The 23378-nt window shown below is 35.1% G+C and overlaps 1 protein-coding gene and 1 long non-coding RNA gene across 3 annotated transcripts in view; both read left to right on the top strand.

Annotated features, from left to right (window-relative positions):
• Positions 1-18586, top strand: part of LOC111612362 (transmembrane protein 33-like) — a 33040-nt gene extending 14454 nt beyond the window's left edge. For both annotated transcript variants that reach the window (XM_023353884.1, XM_023354554.1), the window contains exons 5-8: positions 1285-1352; positions 2513-2646; positions 9024-9107; positions 18362-18586. In XM_023353884.1, coding sequence (XP_023209652.1) covers positions 1285-1352; positions 2513-2646; positions 9024-9107; positions 18362-18500 — 425 coding nt within the window. In that variant the 3' untranslated portion in view covers positions 18501-18586. The remainder of the gene's footprint in view (positions 1-1284; positions 1353-2512; positions 2647-9023; positions 9108-18361) is intronic.
• On the top strand, positions 15780-17142 carry LOC111613805. The gene is made up of 2 exons (XR_002754873.1): positions 15780-15931; positions 17092-17142. It is a non-coding gene; the product is annotated as an uncharacterized LOC111613805 (long non-coding RNA).
• Positions 18587-23378: the final 4792 nt, after the last annotated feature.

Genomic DNA, 23378 nt, shown 5'->3' with positions numbered 1-23378 from the left:
CAATAATAATTAACACAATTACAGTATATAGCAATGTATATTTTATTATTATTAATTACAAATTTTTTAAAATATAAGTTATTAAATACAGTAAACCTCTTCTAACTCGGACTAATATGGGGGGAAGTCGTGTGAATTTACGAAAGTTCAAGTTAGCAGGTATTTTCTTCAAAAACATGTAAAATAAGGAGTTGGATATACAGTACAGTAATTTATTACAATCAGCTTTATACTGAAGTTTTGCAGAACTTTTGTAGATTATTCTGCTTAATTATTACAAGAAATGAGCTCAATTTCATGACAGTACAATATACAGTATTGTACAGTCTTTAGTAAGTCTATTAATTTACTGACTATAGTAGTATAATGCACAGTATTGCAAATACTTCTGGATGTTGAAATTACTCATTAGTTATAATTTTTTTATTATCAAGAAATTTTAAATTACTGTACAATTCTTTGAAAAAATTTGTTCAAGTTATTCAGAGACCAAGTTAGTGAGGTTTACTATATAATATTTTTTACTAGTAATGTCTTAGAGTGCTTCTTTACAGCAATTATAGATACACAATTTTTTCTTCTTTACAAATATATGGAATTTACTATAGAATTTTTGAAAATAACACATTTATCTTATTTAAAACATAACATCTACAGTAGCAGACTTTACAATGACTTTAATCATGATTTTAGATAGAAAGTACTTGGATATTTTAATGTTTAACTTAATCAAATATAAACAAATTTAAGGTCTTATCAGACTTTAAATATTTAACGTATGAAAAATTCAACAAGTGGGAACAGACAGTTGTCAGAGTGTATTGTCTGTTCATTGAAAGATGGCCTTCGATAAAAGGAAACATCCTCAGTCATTTTGTTTTTTACATTGGCTCCAATCAGCTTTGTTGTGACCAATAGAGTAACCCATTTAATTTTATTTGTTTTTATTCTACCTGTCAGTACTACACACTATTAATACTTTTTGTTCTGTCTGCATGTACAGCATAATGGTGCATTACAGCTGAAAAGTAGTCCTTGATATTAATATATATTTCTGTTAGAAATATTGTTTTTCAGCTGTTGCACTTTAGTCTCTGCATAAAACAATGAAAATGTTTATAAAATTTTAACAGGGACTATTCCCGAAGAGATTAAAACAAAAAAGACGAGCATTATCAATGTAATTAACATTTTTGAAACAGTATTTCAATAATTTGCTTTAATATTTGTATTGTTCTACAGTTTGTTTAATGAATTAATGATTTCTTCTTAACAAAATAACAGTTGTTTTAATATCGTTAGTGTTATATAATTTGTGGAGTTGTTCTCAATATAGTCTTGAAATATTAAATGTAAGTATATCACCAAAATGTATTTTTTATCTTTATATTATTCTAACTCAAATTTGATTACAGTGTAAGAAATTTATTTGTATTTAAAGTATGAAATTTATGAATGTAAACATATGTTTAATCGTACATTTATTAACGAAACATCAGATAATAATGTAAACTAATTATTAAAATAATATATAACATAACAGAAAATTTGCATATTTTAAAAGTTAATTTCTAGAAAAAATTACTGTTTTAATTTATCTGTTGGAAGTTTATTGTATCATAGTAAAATGTATCCTAAATGCTTTGAATACAAAATGTTTGAAGTTTAAAACAGCTGGCAAGGACTCTTTCGTGACTTTCTCTGTACTTGAACAGGAGTTTAAGAGGACTGGAAAGGAAGTTGAGAATTTATAAAGGTTATAAAAAGGGCTAAAACCTTATTTTTGGGGTAGGGATGAGTTTTAAAGAAAAAATTGTAAATGCTAATAACTGCTTTTAATAAACTAATATAGATAGGACCTCTAAGCTAATATCCAGTGCAGAGATTGCACCTATCTGTCTGTAATATAGATAGACGCAACCTCTGCGCCGTGTCAGTGCACCCTGTGCCTGCACCACACCAGTAATCTAGGATCCTAGATTGCTGGTGTGGTACTGGCACAGCGCAGAGGCTGCATAAAAAAACAAATGAGGATACCAGGGGGAAAATATCCCCAAAATTCTCAAACAAAAATGTTTGAAGTCAACACTGTTCATGGAGCTCCTAATTCAAATTTGCCTGGGTGATGATGTGTGATGAAAGAATCTGTATCAAGTTAAAAGTTACCATATTAAAACATTCTGTCACTAGTTGCACACTGCAGGTGTTGTTGAATCCTTAATGAGAATGAAGAAAAGGTCCTCTTAGTGCCAACAGAGCAGTAGAAAGTGTAAAAGTGAAAGAAGAAAAAGAATTCAGATTTAAGACCAATAAAAACAGCATTCTTTTTTTTTTTTTCTGTAATTTCTATTGAATAATTGCATTTGTTCTAAAGATGTTCATTATATAGTATTCTAATATAATTTTTAAACTTTCTGCAAACTTTTTGAAGCTTTGATGCTATATAAGATAGCTTGGAAATAAATTATATATTAATTTTTTATTGAATCTAATTATTATTACTTTTCTATAGAAATTAGGAGAAGGCACGTCAACAATTGGAAACTTTTTCAGAAGTATAAATGAACATCACGAAATTTACATATTGACTCTGGTTGCTTGGGCCGAAGTACTCATCATGCCACTTTCCATTGTCATGTTATTAACGTAAGTTTTATTTATTATTACGATTTAAAACATATTAATAAGAATTTTATTACGGTTAAAGAAAATTTATTATTTAATATATTTAAAATATAGTAGCAGTTTCTGGAATTTATTCATATTATATTCAGTTTTTATAAATTATTATGCTTCACAAACAGAAAAGAAAGGCTTTAAATAAAAACGCTTTTAATAGCTTATAGAACACATTTAAAATTATTTTAACGGAGAAAATTAAATTAAAATAGTTCTTATGTGCAGTCCCAAGTACTGTATTTATTCTATTATAAGCTGACACTGATGGTAAGCCAACCCCGGGAAAATGAAAATTTATTAATCAAGCATAAGGAATAAATTTTACACTGTTTAATTATTCAGTTGCCGTCATTAGACTCGGATTTGTCATCTCTTGATTCTTTGTCGTCGTCTTCCTACAGAGCATTATCGTCTGTGCTGTCGAGTGCATTTGAGATTGAACATGTTTTAAACACACCAGCAATGATTTTTCCTTTAGTGCATACAAAATTCATGAAAACTTACCTCTGGTGGCTTCTGACAATATTTTTCCGAACTTTTGATTATATCAGTAATGGCATTACCTACTTTACCGACTGTATTAATGATACTGATTCTAAGCTGAGGGATTTTTTTTAAGCATGAAAAAATTTAAAGAAAAGAAGGTTGGCTTGCAATCAGGTAAATACGGTACTTTTAATCGTCTGAGGCCTATCAAAGACAAAAAACACAGAACTGTCCTTTCAAACAAAAAATTTTTCGACATGAGACATTTCTCTCATCTCGGCATCAGTTTTATTATCAAATAAAACACTGTTTTCTGGATATATGGTCTAACTCACAGGATCAGTTTCACTTTGTTATTCAATTCGAGGTTTTGCTCACCTAGGAATTTTTCATGGGGCCAAATGGATGAAAGTTTAGAGAGGCCAGGTCTGGATTTTAGGGTAGATGATGGTGCTCTCGGGTAAATTGCACAGTTTCAGCACAAATAGTAGTTACAAAATGAGGATGATTATTATTGTGAAACAACCTGACATTTACACTATCTGTGCTGGAACATTAGACATAATGGGAATGACACAATTTTGTCAATGTATTAGTGTAGGTTGTGGTTTCGTAGTGGTTCCAGTTGGAAGAAAGTCCATCAGGAGAATGCATTTCCAAAATACCCTGACTAGTGTCTTTTTTTGCTGACCGGGTGACTGAATTTCTTCAGTGGCAGGGATGAGGAGTGTTTCCACATCCTAATACATGAAACTTTTTTGTACCATACATATTTTGCATTTTGCCTAATTATTAAATTATTCACAAGAAAAATTTTTTGTATTATTTTTCCCCCTCTCTTATATAGTTACAGAAATGAAAGCAGAACAGGTCACATAAAACTGTAGGAATGATGAATAGTTTTGATGCAGTGTGATGAAGGTGAGGATAACTGGTCTTTTTTGGGTGTTGCACTGCTAGAGTCAGAACATTACTCAGTTTGATTTAAAGTCCTTCAGTGATTACAGGTCTGATTGCCAATGATTAAGTTACAATCTCTAGAACGCTCTAGTGCTATTAAAGATTGGTTTGAGGTCTCCTGTTGGTGGGGGCCCCAGGCAATTGTTCTTTTTGTCCATAGGATAACATGCCATCAATTACATGAAATAGTCCTGCCATCTGCTCAGCATAACCTTGTTTAGATTTTGAGTGTGCTGCAAGGGGGGCCAGTTGACTTTCTACCTGAACTTTTCACTGTAAATTATCACAAATAGTCCATTTTTTGTCTTTGGTGATTAGTTAGTTCAAAAAAAGATTTGTTTGGTTGTTTTATCAGTAAATCACAGGCAGATATTCTGTCACTCAGATTTTTCAACTCTGTTGATGTGGTACCTAAACATCACAGCATATGTATCCTAACATTCCTTAGTTGTGTAAATGATCAACAATAATCTGAGCAGTAAATAATACTTCTGCAATTTATTTTGGTGGTATAATGCGGATTCTCTTCAATAAATCAGGGATACCATCTTCAAGAAGCAGACAATCTTTTTAATTAACCCAATAATAATTTGGTAATTTCTAAGTTAGATCAAGGAAAGATTTGAAATATGTATAAAATATCTGTAAAATTTAAACAGATGAATTTCATAATCTTATATCATTCTGATTCAACAACAGAATTAATCTATTTGTTTATGTAGTACTAGCAAAGTTTGCCCAGTGTTGCTCATGAACGGAAGGAGTTGAGTTGTACTCATTATAGGATAGTGTATGTCTACTGTAGGGTGGCAGAAAGCAACTAAATTTGGTACAAATCAGTCAAAAGGTTTGGTTGAAAATTTGTGGGGGAAGTGAGGATCCATGTTATAAAGTAGCATATATTTTTTGGAGGATTGTAGAGACTAACTATGCAAAATTTGTCCAGATCACTCAAAAAGTTTAAGAGTTTGGGGTTAGGGAGATGAAGTCTGAGAGTGAGAAATCCTAGTTTTATGGTGGTAGTCTATGATACCAGAGAGTAACTATGTGGAATTTGGTCCAGATTGGTCAAAGGGTTTGGGAGTTTGTACAGAAGATGAAATCAAAAGTAATCAAAAGAATTCAATTTATGTAGGTAGAATCTGATAACATAAGACTAATTCATATTTGTAAATAATGGTATGGTAGGACTAATAGTAAAACAACAAACAGATAAAAATGCTATATGACTACTTACAAAAATTTACTTTCATATAAGTAAATTTGCTCTTTATAGTTGTAAGTATAAGTGAACAACATAAGAGTGTTGTTATAAGAAACGAATGACCAAGACAATATAAACGAAGTATATACACAACCAACTGAACTGCAAAAATATAAGTTTAAATCCTTGAGGTGGTGAAACAGATTGAGATTAAATGGAGTAGACAAATGATGATGTGAGACAAATGCAGCAGTAATAGCATTGTTCTCATGCGTTTTCCTTTTTTAATATGAAAATAGTATAGGTTCATCTGAAAGGAATAAGCTTTCCAATAACGAAAGAATTTTAAAATTTAGTTCAGTAGATTGAGATTACCACTAACGGACAAACATTCTCACTTTATATATTAGTACAGATTACATTTGAATCTCTCTGTACAGGCAGTCCCTGAACTTCAAACAACTCACTATTTCATACATGATACTTTGATATTCCTAAATCATTTCTTGTATGCCAAATTCAGACTTTTGTATATTTTCAGCTGATAGACAAAACTTTTAGACTGGGCTGCAGTAGAGATATACTGTCAAAACTGAATATAACACACTTCTCTGTAGCTTCATTCTTGTAAAATGTCAATGAATACTTGCAAACAGATCTTCCTCATAAATACTAATTAGGGAAATCTTTGGTGTAGCACCATATGCCATATTATGTGAGTTGTTAAATGTATGCTTTTGCATTGCATTTTAACCCGATTTAACACAAATTCTATTTTATTAGCCAGTATTTTATTTTTCTTTATTTTCATATATTCCTTGTTATGACAACACTGATTCACATTGAAAATAGCAAATTTTCAATGAGAATTATTGTTACAGACTGTCTTATATTTTAATGAAATATTAATTTGATTATTAGAAGTGAAGAGAAAGTTCAAGCAAGCAGTGTTCTGATCATGGCTCCAGCCAAACATTTTAGATAAAGGGTACCAATAAACAAGTGATAAGTACCATTCGCTAATTATTTACCTTCTTACATCCGCATCTGATTGAAAAGCGGTTGTCTGTTTTTACAGTTGCCAGCTTAGAAAGGTTATAACTGCTATTGGGTTGCCATTGCTACAACTAGCATGTCATCTACATATCTATTATAATATTGGATATTATTTGAAATGCTGGTACAAGTTGTATCTTTAAGATACATTACAAATACCAGCTCTGCTACCGTATGATCTAAAGCCAATTCAATTAGGACTCTTTGTTGTAGAAATTGCCGTCAATCTTAAATTATGCTTGGGTTGATGATTGCGTGCACAAGTTCAGATTGGTCTCTAAAAGGAAAATTATTAAATTGCCATAACTTCAATAGCTCTCTCGGGAATAAGGCAGCCACCTCAGTCTTTATGTATGGATGGGTATAGCTTCTCTTAAATCGCTGCACTACTACGCAGACCTTTTAAAATACAGTAAAATTTTTAATTCTCTAACATTTTCAATTGTCTTAATAAATTGTTTCTTGTTTCTTCTCCAGGAAGAAACAAGTTGTCTTAAGATATTCAGATTAACTTGTTCCATAATACCTTCCAGCTTTCGTTCTTTTTGAATTGTAACTTGTTTCTTGCTAAAGGAGGTCGATTGAGACGACTAAAAATGTTAGAGAATTAAAAATTTTACTACATTTTTAAAGTAATAGTGCTGTAGTTTATTACAAGTACAGGTTTCAGAAAAGTATAGCTTCTCTTAATCATACATTTAGATCGAATCTTCTGGATCTATGCAGAGCTTCAATAAATTTGACTTTATTGTTAATACAGAAAATCTTGCTTTTTTATTGAGCTTGTAAAGGGTTGTGTCTTTTATATAAACTGTCAGTGGGAGTGTCACATTTTTCGCACAATGAGTCTAATGTTCCAAGAATCTTTACGGGTTTTAATAAAACCAAAAAGGTTAGGAGTTACATTTTAAAGAATTTTGTTTCGTTTACAATTCAAATTTGTTTTTCTGTATAACTAAACAAACTTCCAAACTATTGGACTAGAATATAACTAAGTTAATGATTAGAAACTAATTAATTTGTCAAGAGGTTGTGCCAACATCTTGTGTTAATTTTAACTTAGTCGTGTAATAGCCTGATAATTTGGTACCTCATTTGGTTTAACTAATAGATTTGTTTTTGTGTTTTATGTTTGAATCTGTTAACTTTAAGTGTTTAGTCTGACAATGAGATGTGTTATGTCTCATTTAATCAGAATAAACTGCATTTTGATTCCTTGACCTTTATTTATTTAACATAGGTTACGTTTAAGTTAAAACATTTTTTTCGTATGGTATCCGTACCCTTCTAAGCCCCTCTGGTAAAAATCAATGCTCTTTGATTCTAGCTACTACACCAATCTTAATTAATACAGTAATTAAAGGACATGATCAAAGATCTCGCACTACAAAATTAGAACTTTAAATTAATTTTAAATGTTTATTCTATTATATAATTCTTTTTCTTTAATACAAAGATTGTTAATGGTTTTTTTTTAAAGATTTGTTTAATTGATGCAATCTCTTTAATGTAACTGTTTGTTAGATTCCAATATTTCATAGCTTGTCGAACTAGCGACCGTGTCGAATTTACATTGCAGAAGAATGAAATCGTGTGTTGTCCAGGTTACATAGATATTGTGTTTTGATAAATTTTAAAACACAGTTTTGTAAATAATTAAACTTATTTTTTGCAATTTCTACTTCTATAACCAAGTAGTAAGAGATGTTTATATGTGTGAAAGTTTTATACTGTTTATCTTTTCTTGTGGTAATATAAAGAAACAGAATAAGTATCATTCAATCTGTATAAATTTATAAAAAAGTGATTGAGCTTTACATGCAGGTAATAAATATCCAGGAGCTGATGTACATATTTTAAAATACTTTGAAAACTCTTAACTATTACTAGATTTTATTTATAAATCATGTATGTTCCATTCTTTTTATAATAGATGAAATTTCAAATGCCAAAACAGCCAGATTGGATTCCTTTATTGGCTTCTTAAGGCTAAATAATTACTAAGCAGTTTGGTAGGAGGTAGGTCACCACCTCTTGTTAAATAAAATAATTATAAATAAATAAATTAATAATATAATATTCTGGAAGAAAAGATTGGCTCACAGCAGGGCCAGTTTGACCTACAGCCAGTCACCTAGGGTGCAAATATTTTGGATGTCACAGCCAGCATCACTTAAAGGAAAACATTTATCAATTATTATAATCAGACATATTATGTATATATTTAGAGTTGTCACACACAGGTGTGCAGTTTATTCTATGCACAAGGCAACTACTAGTAAAAGGTAGGCACTTGCAGACAAGCCACGATTGAGATTTGCCTCTGGTGCCAAAAACTCTTGAGCCTGTCCTGGCTCGGAGTAAGGCTTGAACCCTCGACTGCTGCTTCCGTGAAGTTGCATGTTAAGCTATCTAGACCTCATTGCCAATTAATTTATTTGTAATTATTATATTTAACGAGAGATGACAGTCTGGAGGCCCTCCTGCCAAATTGCTTAGCAGTTATGTAGAGTTAAATAGCCCAATAAATGTATCCAGTTGTTCATTTGGTATTTGAAGTAATTGTTCGATTAGTTGTATTTATTATTAAAATTAAATTTTATGTTTCAATTTACTAATAGTTTATGAATTTTTACAGTGGCTATGGTAGTCTTTGGGAACCTTTTATGTATTATCAGTTTTTGTCACTCAGATATGCGTCACGTACAGGAGTTTATACACGGTAAGTTTAATTATAATTAAGTTTTTTTTCTGTTAAATGTGAGTTTTTGAAAGAATAGAATGTAGAAATAATAATTAAGATACAAAATTTTATTTTTTTTGACTACAATCTGATTATTTGGAAACCTTCTTTTGAAATAACATAACGCAAAAGATATCTGATGAACAGTGTAACTACATATCTGACCTATAAATAGTTTGGTTACTTAAAGAAGTGGTTTTATTTTAGTTAAATTTATTTATTTTGTTGAAATGATGTAGTCGAGATTTATGCAACTTCGAGATAAATAACAAAAATATTTTAATATGACAGTTTGAATATGTATTAAGCATAGAATAGTGTTTCTGAATAAAATTTTACTCTGTAGTAGGGATGACAAACCATGTATGTGTGCCCAATGCCCACTTGATGTATGTCACATGATTGTTTGTTTGTTTTTTTTTAATTATATAATATAAGTATCTGTCGTATAACAATGTAGTTACGTTCCAAATTTATGCAAATTCATGTTAAACAAAACAAAACACTAATGTAAAACATAGGATTAGGTTCCAAAAGTTACCAAAGTATACTGTTCTTTTCTGTTACTAAGAGAAATATGTTTATTAAAGCAATTAATAATTAACTAACAATCACAATTAAAAGTACTGTACTACATGTTAACATTAATTTTAGTTAAACAAGGGCATTTTCTTTTTACAAGCCTTCTGAGATTTTTTTGTTCATCTCGATGAGAAATATTGGCAACGTTTTCATTTTTCTTACTTTTATAATAAAATATTTTATGGATGACAAAATAAAAATATATTATTAATCGAAAATTTTCTTTAGGGGACCCTCGTTTGTTCAGTCGCGTAATGAGTGAGTTTTTCCAAAATTTGTGCTTGAATATTGAACAGTTTGAGTACCGACAAACCGCCGTATTTCGTTCATCATTTTTACAAATAATTACTTACCTACGGTTAAAAATGTTTGATAACACCTAAAAATGTTTAAATAAACTTTACAAAATACGAAGATTAATCTATAAAACCAAAACATGGTCACAGTCTTAAATTTAAATGCTAATGTATGAAAGCAACATCAACAATACCTGGTTGATCAGGAAGCTAGGACAAAGGGGAAAAATTTGCACAATCAGTCTTCATTAATTAAAGTAAATCTGACAAAAGGCAGAAAAATAAATTGAAAATTTCGATATTGTAAAATCCATGGACAAATATGAGACGACATGCGTGCTTACTTGAATTTTTAAAAAAGTAGAATAATTGAGTTTTCGCTTAAAAATTGTGAAATTTTGTATGGACAAATTCTCAAACAGTGTTAGAGTGAAACTGGAAACCATATTATATGGGAGATAACCTCAATTTTCCAATCATGTTAGGGTGAAACCATGTTGTATGAGAGATACCCTTTTTATATATTCATGTACAGGGTGGGTGGAAAGTAACTAGACATTGAGAAATCACTATCACTTCTATATATCTAATACACAGGTGATGAAAATTATCTGACCTGTACCCTATTAAATGGAAATATGAATGCATACCTTATAGGCACTGATGCTATCTACTAACGACACCTCTTCCTCAGATTTTGACACAGACGGCCACCTCTCTCTACACCCGCATCGAACCCGTGATCGAATGTTTCTGGACAGATTGTAGCATAACATCTCTTCAATGTATGCACCACAACAAACACTGCAGTTTCCATGCCTCTCGTGTAGCAATCTGTGCTCACTCCCGAACAGACAAATGGTCTGCCATCTTTTTTGCCACTGTGCATGTGGCCTCTATCAGTCACTGCCCACATCACATAGGAATTTTAAAATTTCATTGATTGCTGTACATCAGTCATGTTTCTGTTCTTATGTTAGTGTAAAATGTTCTTTGGTAGTTACAATAACTTTATATTTAAGTAAATTGTTAAGTTTATTGGCTTTTAAGTAAAGAATACATTAATTTTTAGGGATGATTTTAAAATGTTTCAACAAATCATCAAACAAAAAGTAACTTTATGAGGAAATTATGTAGAATTTTTTTTCAATTAATTAATGTAATTATAATTTTGAATCTTGGATATTTTCTTAAAATCTGATCATTTGTATCATATAAAGATAACCAGGAAGATAATGAAAAAGTAAACTTTAATATATGCTTGAAACTTCACTAGCTGTACGTGTCCGACGTTGCTCGGGCTTTAGAGGGGTGGGGATTGTCCAGGTCGGGTTGGGAGAGATCGATAAAAACAATGGTCTTAGTAACTAAAATATACATTTATTGACCTTGGTATTTACAAAATACAAAAAAATTGCTCAGGTGTTTGAGACCCCGACACATTTGTCCCGTAGACGTAACATTGTATCTTTGCCACTTTTCTATGCCGGAACCGTAGCATCTTTCTTGATATCTCTTTGACAGCATCATTTACAGTATAAGAGCTTTAATTTGTTACCCAAACCATACTTTTTAACCCCAGGCCATTTACTTGATTTGAGTTAGACATACCGAAACCCTCTTTCAATTAATATATAGGTCACAAATGTCAGATATGGTAGCTGCTATATCCAATTGGAATGTATGTCTCTTTAATCCGAATAAATATTGTATAAATATTTATTCTGATTAAATATGCATTAAAATTGTATTAAATATGCATTTCGGGCATATTGTATAAGCCCAAAATCACTTGTGAATTGCAATAAAGGAGTACCTAACCCGATAGCTGAGAGGAAGTCTACCGTGTTGTATTTATTTGGATTAAAGAGACACACATTCCAATAATATATAGGTATTTAAATGTTTCGTAATTTAAACAATCTTATTCTGCTATTCTAAGGTCAAAGTTTTAAAGGAAACTAAAGCCTCTGTTAAAAATAAGAATGTAATTATCTAAAATAAGCTGCTATAAAGTTTTTTCTGCAAATTTTCCTGTAGAAAGAATTTGATAGAAAACATTTTTGCCTTAAAAGCAGCGAACGTCATCTGCTCAAGAACTTTATTTCATTATGATTTATCCATTGAAATTCTTTAGTTTATGAATAAAAATTGTCTAGTTGTTTTCCATCAAAGATAAAAACAATTATGATATTGAAAACTTTATAAGAAATGAATAGACTATTATCAGGCTATTAAGGCTAAATAATTCTGAAATTAATTAATATATTATTATCACATTTAATAAGACGAGGCGACCCAGAGGCCCGCCTCGTGCCAAATTCCTTAGTAATATTATTTAGTCTTCATAGCCTGTGTAATTATATAACTAAATAGCGATCAACCCGCCGCTACAAATTCGGCAAAATAAGTTACTTTGATATTAGCGTTTACATTTTTCAAAGCCCTCGCAGATTGATAAATGCGTCATATTTGTTATTAACATAAGCGTTATTCTTATATAACAATACATTAGGTAACATTAGGAATGCTTTTAATAACCTTATTCTCAAAATGATTAAGTAAAAAGAGAAAACAGCCTGCTCATATTTTAATTTTTTTCCTGTAAACAATGCTGTTTTTGTGAAAAAATAAATGCTCTTAAAAGCACCAACTATAAATTGTAAGAATTTTAAGTGTTTTCATTGATTTTACTCACTTTTCATTAGCTGTAGAGTGGGCGTAGTTACAAATTAGCAGTTACTTTATGTATAAATATCGGAAGAGTACAAAAGGAAATTTTTCTTTCCGGGATACCGGATTCATTTTTTTTTTTAACAAACAGATAACACGGAATATCTTCGGAAATTTTTATTGCCTAATTACTTTTATTGTAATTTATATACTCTTTTTATTGTATACATAAATTTGTTAAATGTCAAATATTTAGTTTGATAGAAGTTTCTCTCTCACTATTAATTTATATCAAGCTAGGAATGAAATTAGATTTCTGTAAAGGAAAGTAAAATCTCTAGTTTCAATGCGGATAGTCAATTTTGAGTCAACAGAAACTGGATAAGGGTAGATGTTGTGAAAAAAATAAAGCAATTAAATGTATTTTTTTCTTTTTTTCTAATTCTTTCTTTTTTTATAGAATTTTTTCCTGTCATACTATAATATTTTGCAGATCTTTTGTTGTTTTTTTTTAGTAAAGATTTAAATGAAACAAACAGGTCTAATTACTTAAAACTCAGGTAAATAAAAACACTTTGGAATCATTCTGTCAGGATTCTTTTTTTTTTATTTTTCCTCTCTAACTGCACTCCTCTTTGGAATTAAGTTTTAAAGGTAAAATCCGTAGCTTTATTATTATTATTTAGCTTAATTTATACTATAAGTGCATACCAAATACCTCCAAAGGAGTTAATGAAAAGATTGTATTGCCGAAATGCACGGAAAAAATCCAAAAATGTGTGTGTGTGTGTATGTGTGTAGGCCCACTAGAATGGCCTAGCTTTTAAAACCACGTGGAGTTTTCTCGGTCTTTCTTCACGTGTCCACCTAAATAGGGATCGGTTTCCCATCGAAAGTCCTCCCAGAAGCAATCCCGCTTGGCAGATTGCCTACGTGTTGCTTTGCCTTATTTATCTAATCCGATAAGTAATCCGAAATTCGCCTTTCTCGCCCGTGTAAGCTACGGTTTAAAGGTCCTACCTACATCTTACTATAGGGAGGGAAATTCTGTTTTTTTTTTTTTTTTTTTGTTTGAATTCCGAAGTATTTTCCGTTTCGATAATTCTTAACGTAGATTTTTTCTTTTTTTAATCAGTTGGCCGGGATAACAAAATGGCNGGACAATAATTGTAAAATTAATAAACAATTTAAGACTATTTTAATAATTACATTTCAATAATGAGTCTTTCGACTCCTTTCTTACACCCAGGAAAATAAATCTTACAGCAATGTCGACCTTTTATTAGAGGCTGCTCGTCTGCCTCACCATGCAAAACATTATAATAAATAAAAATATATTATATATTTTATTTGTGCCATCACCAGAAGGAAGACCTGTAACGTTTTGCATAGCGAGGCAGACGAACAACCTCTAATAAAAGGTCGACTCTGCCGTAAGACTAATATTTTCCTGAGGTGCGAGAAAGGATATCAAAAGACTCATTATTATATAGTGTTAAATTGTTTATTAATTTGGAATAATGCATGAATCAATAGAGTAACTGTTCAAGTTTCATCTCCCATCTGTGTTCAAACGTCTTGTCTACTTCTTCGAGGCAGTGCCTTAAACAAAAATGGTGACTCCATAACAGAGAAGGCATTTTGTGTTCTGCAGTTTGCAAATTTGGAATGGTTTTGTGTTCTGGAACTTTACCACCAAAGAATGTGCCTTATTACATGGTGGATCATTTTGAAAATATCTCTGAAACTTATGTTGCAGAACAGAAAACACTTTTGTTGCAAAATTACTGTTTTTGTTTATAGTGCTCCCTAGAGGTAGTAGACAATGAGATATTAATGCAGATGAGAAATGAAACTCTGACAGTTACTGTATCGATTAGTGTATATTGCATAATTCTCCAATAATAATTAACACAATTACAGTATATAGCAATGTATATTTTATTATTATTAATTACAAATTTTTTTAAAATATAAGTTATTAAATACAGTAAACCTCTTCTAACTCGGACTAATATGGGGGGAAGTCGTGTGAATTTACGAAAGTTCAAGTTAGCAGGTATTTTCTTCAAAAACATGTAAAATAAGGAGTTGGATATACAGTACAGTAATTTATTACAATCAGCTTTATACTGAAGTTTTGCAGAACTTTTGTAGATTATTCTGCTTAATTATTACAAGAAATGAGCTCAATTTCATGACAGTACAATATACAGTATTGTACAGTCTTTAGTAAGTCTATTAATTTACTGACTATAGTAGTATAATGCACAGTATCGCAAATACTTCTGGATGTTGAAATTACTCATTAGTTATAATTTTTTTATTATCAAGAAATTTTAAATTACTGTACAATTCTTTGAAAAAATTTGTTCAAGTTATTCAGAGACCAAGTTAGTGAGGTTTACTATATAATATTTTTTACTAGTAATGTCTTAGAGTGCTTCTTTACAGCAATTATAGATACACAATTTTTTCTTCTTTACAAATATATGGAATTTACTATAGAATTTTTGAAAATAACACATTTATCTTATTTAAAACATAACATCTACAGTAGCAGACTTTACAATGACTTTAATCATGATTTTAGATAGAAAGTACTTGGATATTTTAATGTTTAACTTAATCAAATATAAACAAATTTAAGGTGTTATCAGACTTTAAATATTTAACGTATGAAAAATTCAACAAGTGGGAACAGACAGTTGTCAGAGTGTATTGTCTGTTCATTGAAAGATGGCCTTCGATAAAAGGAAACATCCTCAGTCATTTTGTTTTTTACATTGGCTCCAATCAGCTTTGTTGTGACCAATAGAGTAACCCATTTAATTTTATTTGTTTTTATTCTACCTGTCAGTACTACACACTATTAATACTTTTTGTTCTGTCTGCATGTACAGCATAATGGTGCATTACAGCTGAAAAGTAGTCCTTGATATTAATATATATTTCTGTTAGAAATATTGTTTTTCAGCTGTTGCACTTTAGTCTCTGCATAAAACAATGAAAATGTTTATAAAATTTTAACAGGGACTATTCCCGAAGAGATTAAAACAAAAAAGACGAGCATTATCAATGTAATTAACATTTTTGAAACAGTATTTCAATAATTTGCTTTAATATTTGTATTGTTCTACAGTTTGTTTAATGAATTAATGATTTCTTCTTAACAAAATAACAGTTGTTTTAATATCGTTAGTGTTATATAATTTGTGGAGTTGTTCTCAATATAGTCTTGAAATATTAAATGTAAGTATATCACCAAAATGTATTTTTTATCTTTATATTATTCTAACTCAAATTTGATTACAGTGTAAGAAATTTATTTGTATTTAAAGTATGAAATTTATGAATGTAAACATATGTTTAATCGTACATTTATTAACGAAACATCAGATAATAATGTAAACTAATTATTAAAATAATATATAACATAACAGAAAATTTGCATATTTTAAAAGTTAATTTCTAGAAAAAATTACTGTTTTAATTTATCTGTTGGAAGTTTATTGTATCATAGTAAAATGTATCCTAAATGCTTTGAATACAAAATGTTTGAAGTTTAAAACAGCTGGCAAGGACTCTTTCGTGACTTTCTCTGTACTTGAACAGGAGTTTAAGAGGACTGGAAAGGAAGTTGAGAATTTATAAAGGTTATAAAAAGGGCTAAAACCTTATTTTTGGGGTAGGGATGAGTTTTAAAGAAAAAATTGTAAATGCTAATAACTGCTTTTAATAAACTAATATAGATAGGACCTCTAAGCTAATATCCAGTGCAGAGATTGCACCTATCTGTCTGTAATATAGATAGACGCAACCTCTGCGCCGTGTCAGTGCACCCTGTGCCTGCACCACACCAGTAATCTAGGATCCTAGATTGCTGGTGTGGTACTGGCACAGCGCAGAGGCTGCATAAAAAAACAAATGAGGATACCAGGGGGAAAATATCCCCAAAATTCTCAAACAAAAATGTTTGAAGTCAACACTGTTCATGGAGCTCCTAATTCAAATTTGCCTGGGTGATGATGTGTGATGAAAGAATCTGTATCAAGTTAAAAGTTACCATATTAAAACATTCTGTCACTAGTTGCACACTGCAGGTGTTGTTGAATCCTTAATGAGAATGAAGAAAAGGTCCTCTTAGTGCCAACAGAGCAGTAGAAAGTGTAAAAGTGAAAGAAGAAAAAGAATTCAGATTTAAGACCAATAAAAACAGCATTCTTTTTTTTTTTTTCTGTAATTTCTATTGAATAATTGCATTTGTTCTAAAGATGTTCATTATATAGTATTCTAATATAATTTTTAAACTTTCTGCAAACTTTTTGAAGCTTTGATGCTATATAAGATAGCTTGGAAATAAATTATATATTAATTTTTTATTGAATCTAATTATTATTACTTTTCTATAGAAATTAGGAGAAGGCACGTCAACAATTGGAAACTTTTTCAGAAGTATAAATGAACATCACGAAATTTACATATTGACTCTGGTTGCTTGGGCCGAAGTACTCATCATGCCACTTTCCATTGTCATGTTATTAACGTAAGTTTTATTTATTATTACGATTTAAAACATATTAATAAGAATTTTATTACGGTTAAAGAAAATTTATTATTTAATATATTTAAAATATAGTAGCAGTTTCTGGAATTTATTCATATTATATTCAGTTTTTATAAATTATTATGCTTCACAAACAGAAAAGAAAGGCTTTAAATAAAAACGCTTTTAATAGCTTATAGAACACATTTAAAATTATTTTAACGGAGAAAATTAAATTAAAATAGTTCTTATGTGCAGTCCCAAGTACTGTATTTATTCTATTATAAGCTGACACTGATGGTAAGCCAACCCCGGGAAAATGAAAATTTATTAATCAAGCATAAGGAATAAATTTTACACTGTTTAATTATTCAGTTGCCGTCATTAGACTCGGATTTGTCATCTCTTGATTCTTTGTCGTCGTCTTCCTACAGAGCATTATCGTCTGGCNATTTTCCGTTTCGATAATTCTTAACGTAGATTTTTTCTTTTTTTAATCAGTTGGCCGGGATAACAAAATGGCAAAATAAAGGAACGAATCGATGTAAAATTGCATAAAGTTCGTACGAAAAATTGCCTTAAAAACGGAAGTAATTTGTCACTTTGATTGGAAAATTACTGGAAAATATTCTTTCTCCGATCGGACGAAGCCGTACGACTCGTAAAAAGATCAGTTTACGAGCGGTAAATCGAATAGAAGAGAGGGGGGAGGGAGGTTTTTTGTCTAATTAATTAATTAGTCGCCCGTCAGAATCCGAAAAATGCCAACAATTCGAATTCTCTTTCGATGCTTTCCAGTGTCCGTAACGAAACGGCATTAACTGGGATTTTAAAGCGGGTTTTAGAATTAGAAAACGCACGAAACTCTTCGTTTATCGATAGGTATCGAGTCGACCGAACACCGCCCAAATTAACTAGGACCTTAAACAATTATATCGATTTTTCCCATAGTTTTCGAGCGGTAAATAAAGCCGGGAGCGCGCGATACGTTTACAAAGGAATTAATTGCCGAAAGAATTCATTTATTTGTAAATCTGCGCTTCGCTCAACCTCCATTCTTTAAATGGAGGTTGAGCAGAGAAGACACGTAAAATCTTCCGCGGTGTTTTAATCGCCGTTACTTTTATTCCTCGCAGGGAAATCTTCCACGAGCTGAAAGTCATGGTGGAGAATTACGCCGACAACCCGAGCCTACCGGACATAATACGCCAGTTCTTACGGAACATGATCTCTTTTATATCTCAGTTGTCGCCCATGGTTCCTTCTCTACACTAAATTTCCTTAGAAGCACTAACGTCCGAGATGCGGAAAAAAAAAAACAAACACAAGAATCGTCGGTTGTAAATATGTTTTACGGAATATACAAGATGGAGGAGGAGGAGGAGACGAGTCGGTCGTTAAAAATAATAATAATTTATATATATAAATGTATATGTATACAGTAAGTAACAGTTTTTCTCGCTTAGAAGAGATGTGGAATCTTTTGTTTTTTTTATTGTTTTTTTTTAGGACGGGGAGGAAGAGGCGGGTGGGCGCACCGGTTAAACCGTATTATAATAATCTCTGGGTGGATGAGGTGTGGGGTATTAAATTAAATATGGGGAAAACGGTACGTCCGGAGTTTTAGCAGCGAGCGCAGTTCGTGTCTTGTGTATTTATAATTGTCGAAAAATAAAAAGAAAACTTCACTAATACCCTTTTGGTACAGTTTGCCCCCCTTTCGATCGGCGGAAAGGCGGAAATTAATTCGGGGAAAATGGAGGACCAGGCGTTACTTCGAGGGGAGGAGGTGGAGGAGGAGGAAACGTCGTCGGCCCGCCACCTAACAATTAAGAAGGAAGGTATTATCATTTATATCGATTATCCCGTCCGAGAATATATTTAATTAGTTTAAAAGTCCTCCCGGTTAACTTATCATCCGGCGCTCGATAACCTTATCAAAAATTGTCTCGCGCCATTTGTCTTCGTTTTCGTCGGATTAAAATTTCGGCCGCCATTTTATTCTTCAGACCCGTTTCGAAGATATTTAAAATTTTTATTTTTTTAAAACGCCGGCAGAGGTCGTCGTCGTCGTCGTCGTTGGTTTTTTTTTAATTTTTAATTTTTTTTTCTTTCTTTTCGCGAACCCTGGCGGCCGAGTTTACTCTGGAAGGTTCGAGATTAATAAAAATTAGGCGAGGGGAGAGGGGGATGGCGCTCGAGTGTTTGTTCGGCGGGGACCGAGCGGGAATGCGGTTAATAAAAGAAAAAGATTGGAATTAAGACTTGGGCATTTAAGATCGGACGTCTATAAATAGGCGTTCGTGCTCGAGCATAGAGAGCGTTTCCTAAAGCGGTGACAGAGACAAATGCGGCGCGCATACGCCAGAAATTAATCAGTAGCCGCGGCCATCCGCTAATGGATTCGATATTCGTCCGTCGCCGCTACTCGCCCGCGATAAATCTCCCCCTTCTTTTTCCCTTTCGGTTCCCCCCTCCTTCCTTCCCCCGCGCCCCGCCGGACGGACGCGGGGGCCCGCGGATTCCGGACGGCGGAAGAGATTAAAAGGGCGGCAAAAACGGGCGAAAAAGTCGGGAGAGAGATATTAGGAAGGACGAGAGAGAGGGGGGAGGGGAAAAGAAATAACAAAAGTCTCTCGACACCGAAACAATACATTAAACACAATTAAAATTAGCACCATCTGTTCGAAAGCCATTACAATTACCGGCGTAACATTAACGATAAGTACGGAGGTAGGCGCAAATTACCGACGACGGCGGGGAAACAGATAACTTTATTTTTAATCTTTCCGCTTCTCATTAAACGTCGTTATTCGACCATTGTTTTAATAGCCGCCTTTCCCGCCTCGGCTAATATCCCGCCGGGAAAAACGCCAAAAAATCGCCTGGGCCCCGGGGGCCCAGCGCCCGATTTTCTCCGAGAACCCCCGCGGCCGTGGCGCCAGCGCAGCGCAGCGCGCGCGTGGCCGCGGAGGCGGGGGTAACGGGGATTAGGGGGCGGAATCAATCCCCCAGTCCCGAACGGAGCGAAAGCGGAGGGGAAGGGAGAGGCGGGGGACGGGATTACCGCAGAAAAATATGTATTTGTTTAAGTCGGCGAAAGAGACGAAATTACGGCCGGTCTTTTATAGTCGCGGGGAGAAGTTTATCGCGCGCGGCGGCGTCCCGAATAGTCCGAGACGCTCTCACCTACGGCGGGCGGCGTTACGCGTCATAAATGCCACGGGTGGAAAAATGTCTTATCTACGTTGCGGGGAGAAGGGGGCGTGGGCCGGGGGGGAGGCGTCGGGAAGACGGAGATAAAGAAGGCCGCGAAGCGACTCGTTAAAGTAAATCAAAAAAGCGTTGTCCTGTTGAAACTTTAATAAAGTGTACGGCGATAGCGTCCCCGAGGACGGACCCGGAATGGAAGATGACGCGGCGATGATATAGAGAGCGTGTAATCTCGTCTCTAACAACCAAAGCCCATCACCCGCCCGTGAAAGACGACGAGTGTATTAAAAACCCGGCCGATGCCGGACTAGCGGCCGATAAGAGGGAAATAAAAGAACCACTTTTCTTCTTACGGGCTTCTCCGCTACCGATCCGACCCGGAAAGAAACGATAATAGAACGGGCGGGGTCTGTTTTATGTTCGGACTCCCTTCCCCTCCCTCTCCTCTTCCTTCCCCGCCTCTTTATTTATATAGGGGGCGCTTCGGACGATGGCCGAGACGCCCGGGTCGTAAAACACCTCGGCGTTTACGAGGCGAAAAAGACCGCGGGTCGTTACCGCGCCGAAATTCCGAACGGCGGAGGTCGCAGGCCGGGCCCCTCCCCCCTCCACTCGCCATTTTACTTGTTGTTCCGCCATTTTTTTAGGAGGCTTCCGAAAGGGTGCCCCGGCCGGAGGACCTCTTTCCGGGACGGAGTGGCCGAATTCCGGGGGGGGAGCGGGGAGGAGGCGTGAAAAAGTCGAGCCGGCGAGTCTTTGATTGGCCGTGTCTCTAATTACGCGGACGGAGGAGATCGGTTGACTCGAAGGCGGTCGACCAATTAAAATGCAAATGAGAGAAGTTTTCCCCCGGTCGAAAAAAGGAGGACATCGATTAATATCGATCGAGTCGGGGAGGGGGAGGAAGAGGGGCGACGCCTCAAATTGAGACGTCGTCGGGAGAATCGGGCCGATTCCGTCGGGTGCCCGAATCGGCCGGGGACCCGCTCCCATCCGTCAACGTCACGCCTCTACCTCCGGCGCGCGCGTCGCCTTGGACGGTGATTCATATCGGTCCTCGGTCCCGGCGCCCGCTTCCCGTTTAATACCGACGCTCCGGAATCGATGACGGAGCCGGCAAAATTTGTTAATCTCTCTTCCCGTCCGGCGCGAAGGGCTCCCGCCCTCTCCCGTCCCCCGAACGCCGACACAACTCCCTCCGCCTTTCTCGGCGCAGCGCGGCGCGCCGTCATGCGCGCTTCCGGAAGGTTGGAAGAGGAGGGAAGGGCTTGGACGGAGGCCGAGGGTCCGAGTCGGAAGAGCGATCGGAGGCGTTAGATTTTGATTAATTAGCCGAAGGAGCCTGCGCGTAAATTAGCGGGCGCGAGGAAAAGAAAGTTTTCCGGAGCGAAAACTGTTGACGGAGAAGGAACCCTCGTTAACGGGGGCGATCGATGGTGGCAGATGTTACCGCGGTAAACGGAAGCCGTCCTAGGGACGTGCTCCGATTCGCCCCGTCTCCGACGGAAACTTCCGTCGGTTCGGGGGGGAGCGCCGGTTTCTCGGCCTCCGCTCCTTTTTTTAGTTTAACTTAACGTCCGCCACCGGGAACTCTGGCGCTAGTAGCTACGGGCGAAAGAACGTGCGGAACGACTACACCGCACCAAATTGTCTTAAGGGCGCTCGACATGGGCCGTTCCAAAGCAACCGAAATACAAGGGGGCGAATCTCCTACGCCCCGCACGGCGGGGATTTCCCTTTTGTTTTTGGGACTGCAGAAGGGAGCGTGGGTTTTTCGACTCCGCAGTTATTTTCGAGAATAGAAAAAAATAGCGGGCTTAATTTTTGTACCGGGCGCGAGGTTAGAATCGAAAGGCCTCTTATAAGTAAGGCCTTTGGGAAACGAGACGAGCGGTCGACTTCTCTGTCTTGGTGCTTTACGAAGCGCGCGCAAGTTTAATAGAATTCTGATGTAATTTTATGTAAGAAGCCAGGATAGAGAGGAAGTGACGTCGCTGGAAGGATTAATTCAAACATGGTGGGTCGTCTCCGAATTTTGGTGCGTATAACGGGTTTCGCGTTGTGTCCGAGCTTCCGCTTTCGTTTCAAAAAGGGTTTACGATCGGGACATATTTCGACTCGACCGAAACAATTCGGCACTCGTCGGCAATGGCGGAAACCGGGATCAAAATGTCACGCCACTGTTTTTGGATGGAAATTCGGACTTCTTCCGGTTTCACATTTAACGAAAGAAGCGGCCACAAATCGTTTTTAATTTTTTCCTGGCGCCACCGACTATCTTCCGCCAATTCCCATTTTCGGACCCGAAAGGTCCGAAAACATTAATTTAAAAAAAAAAAAAAACACCAGCGTGTAGAAGAAACTACGAAAATTCGTTAAAGGCGAACAAACTCCGTTTATGGCCAACTTCCGGTGCCACTTTTTTCGCGTAACCTTCATTCCTTCCTTGGACGAAACTTTTCACAGACGACGCAAATGGTATTTCATCTCGGCTTTCTCCTTTTCGGCCGCTTTTCTGACGTTCACGAAACGAGCAAACGTCGGCATTTTCCGTAGATCTCTCCGGATGTTTCGCATTCTCTTCCATTACCGGGTACGGGCCCGGGCGCCGAAAGGCTTTTAATCCACACCCGCAAAGAGAAGCGAATCCACCTCCGGGGTGACGCTCCAGTTAATAATCTAAAAATACGGAAGCTACGGAAAAAGCCGATGAGGGGCGCTGTCGATCCTTTCCGATTTTTCGTAATCTCTACGCCAGGGCGGCTTCGATCCCGTTCCGTTTCCAGAAAGGGAGCGTGGTCGCGTGGGAAAAACGAGAATCCCCGTAGCTTGTACCCAACGGAGAGTTTCTTAAAATGCCGATTTTGCCTGCCGTTTAACGTAGCGCCATTTTTTCATTTTTTATACGTTTCGTCGCCGGGATTTATACGCCAGAGAGTC

This window comes from Centruroides sculpturatus, unplaced genomic scaffold (genome assembly GCF_000671375.1).
Source record: "Centruroides sculpturatus isolate CEXI.00-Female unplaced genomic scaffold, Cexi_2.0 scaffold146, whole genome shotgun sequence".
Taxonomy (NCBI): Eukaryota; Metazoa; Arthropoda; class Arachnida; order Scorpiones; family Buthidae; genus Centruroides; species Centruroides sculpturatus.
This window is presented reverse-complemented; position numbering and strand designations above follow the sequence as displayed.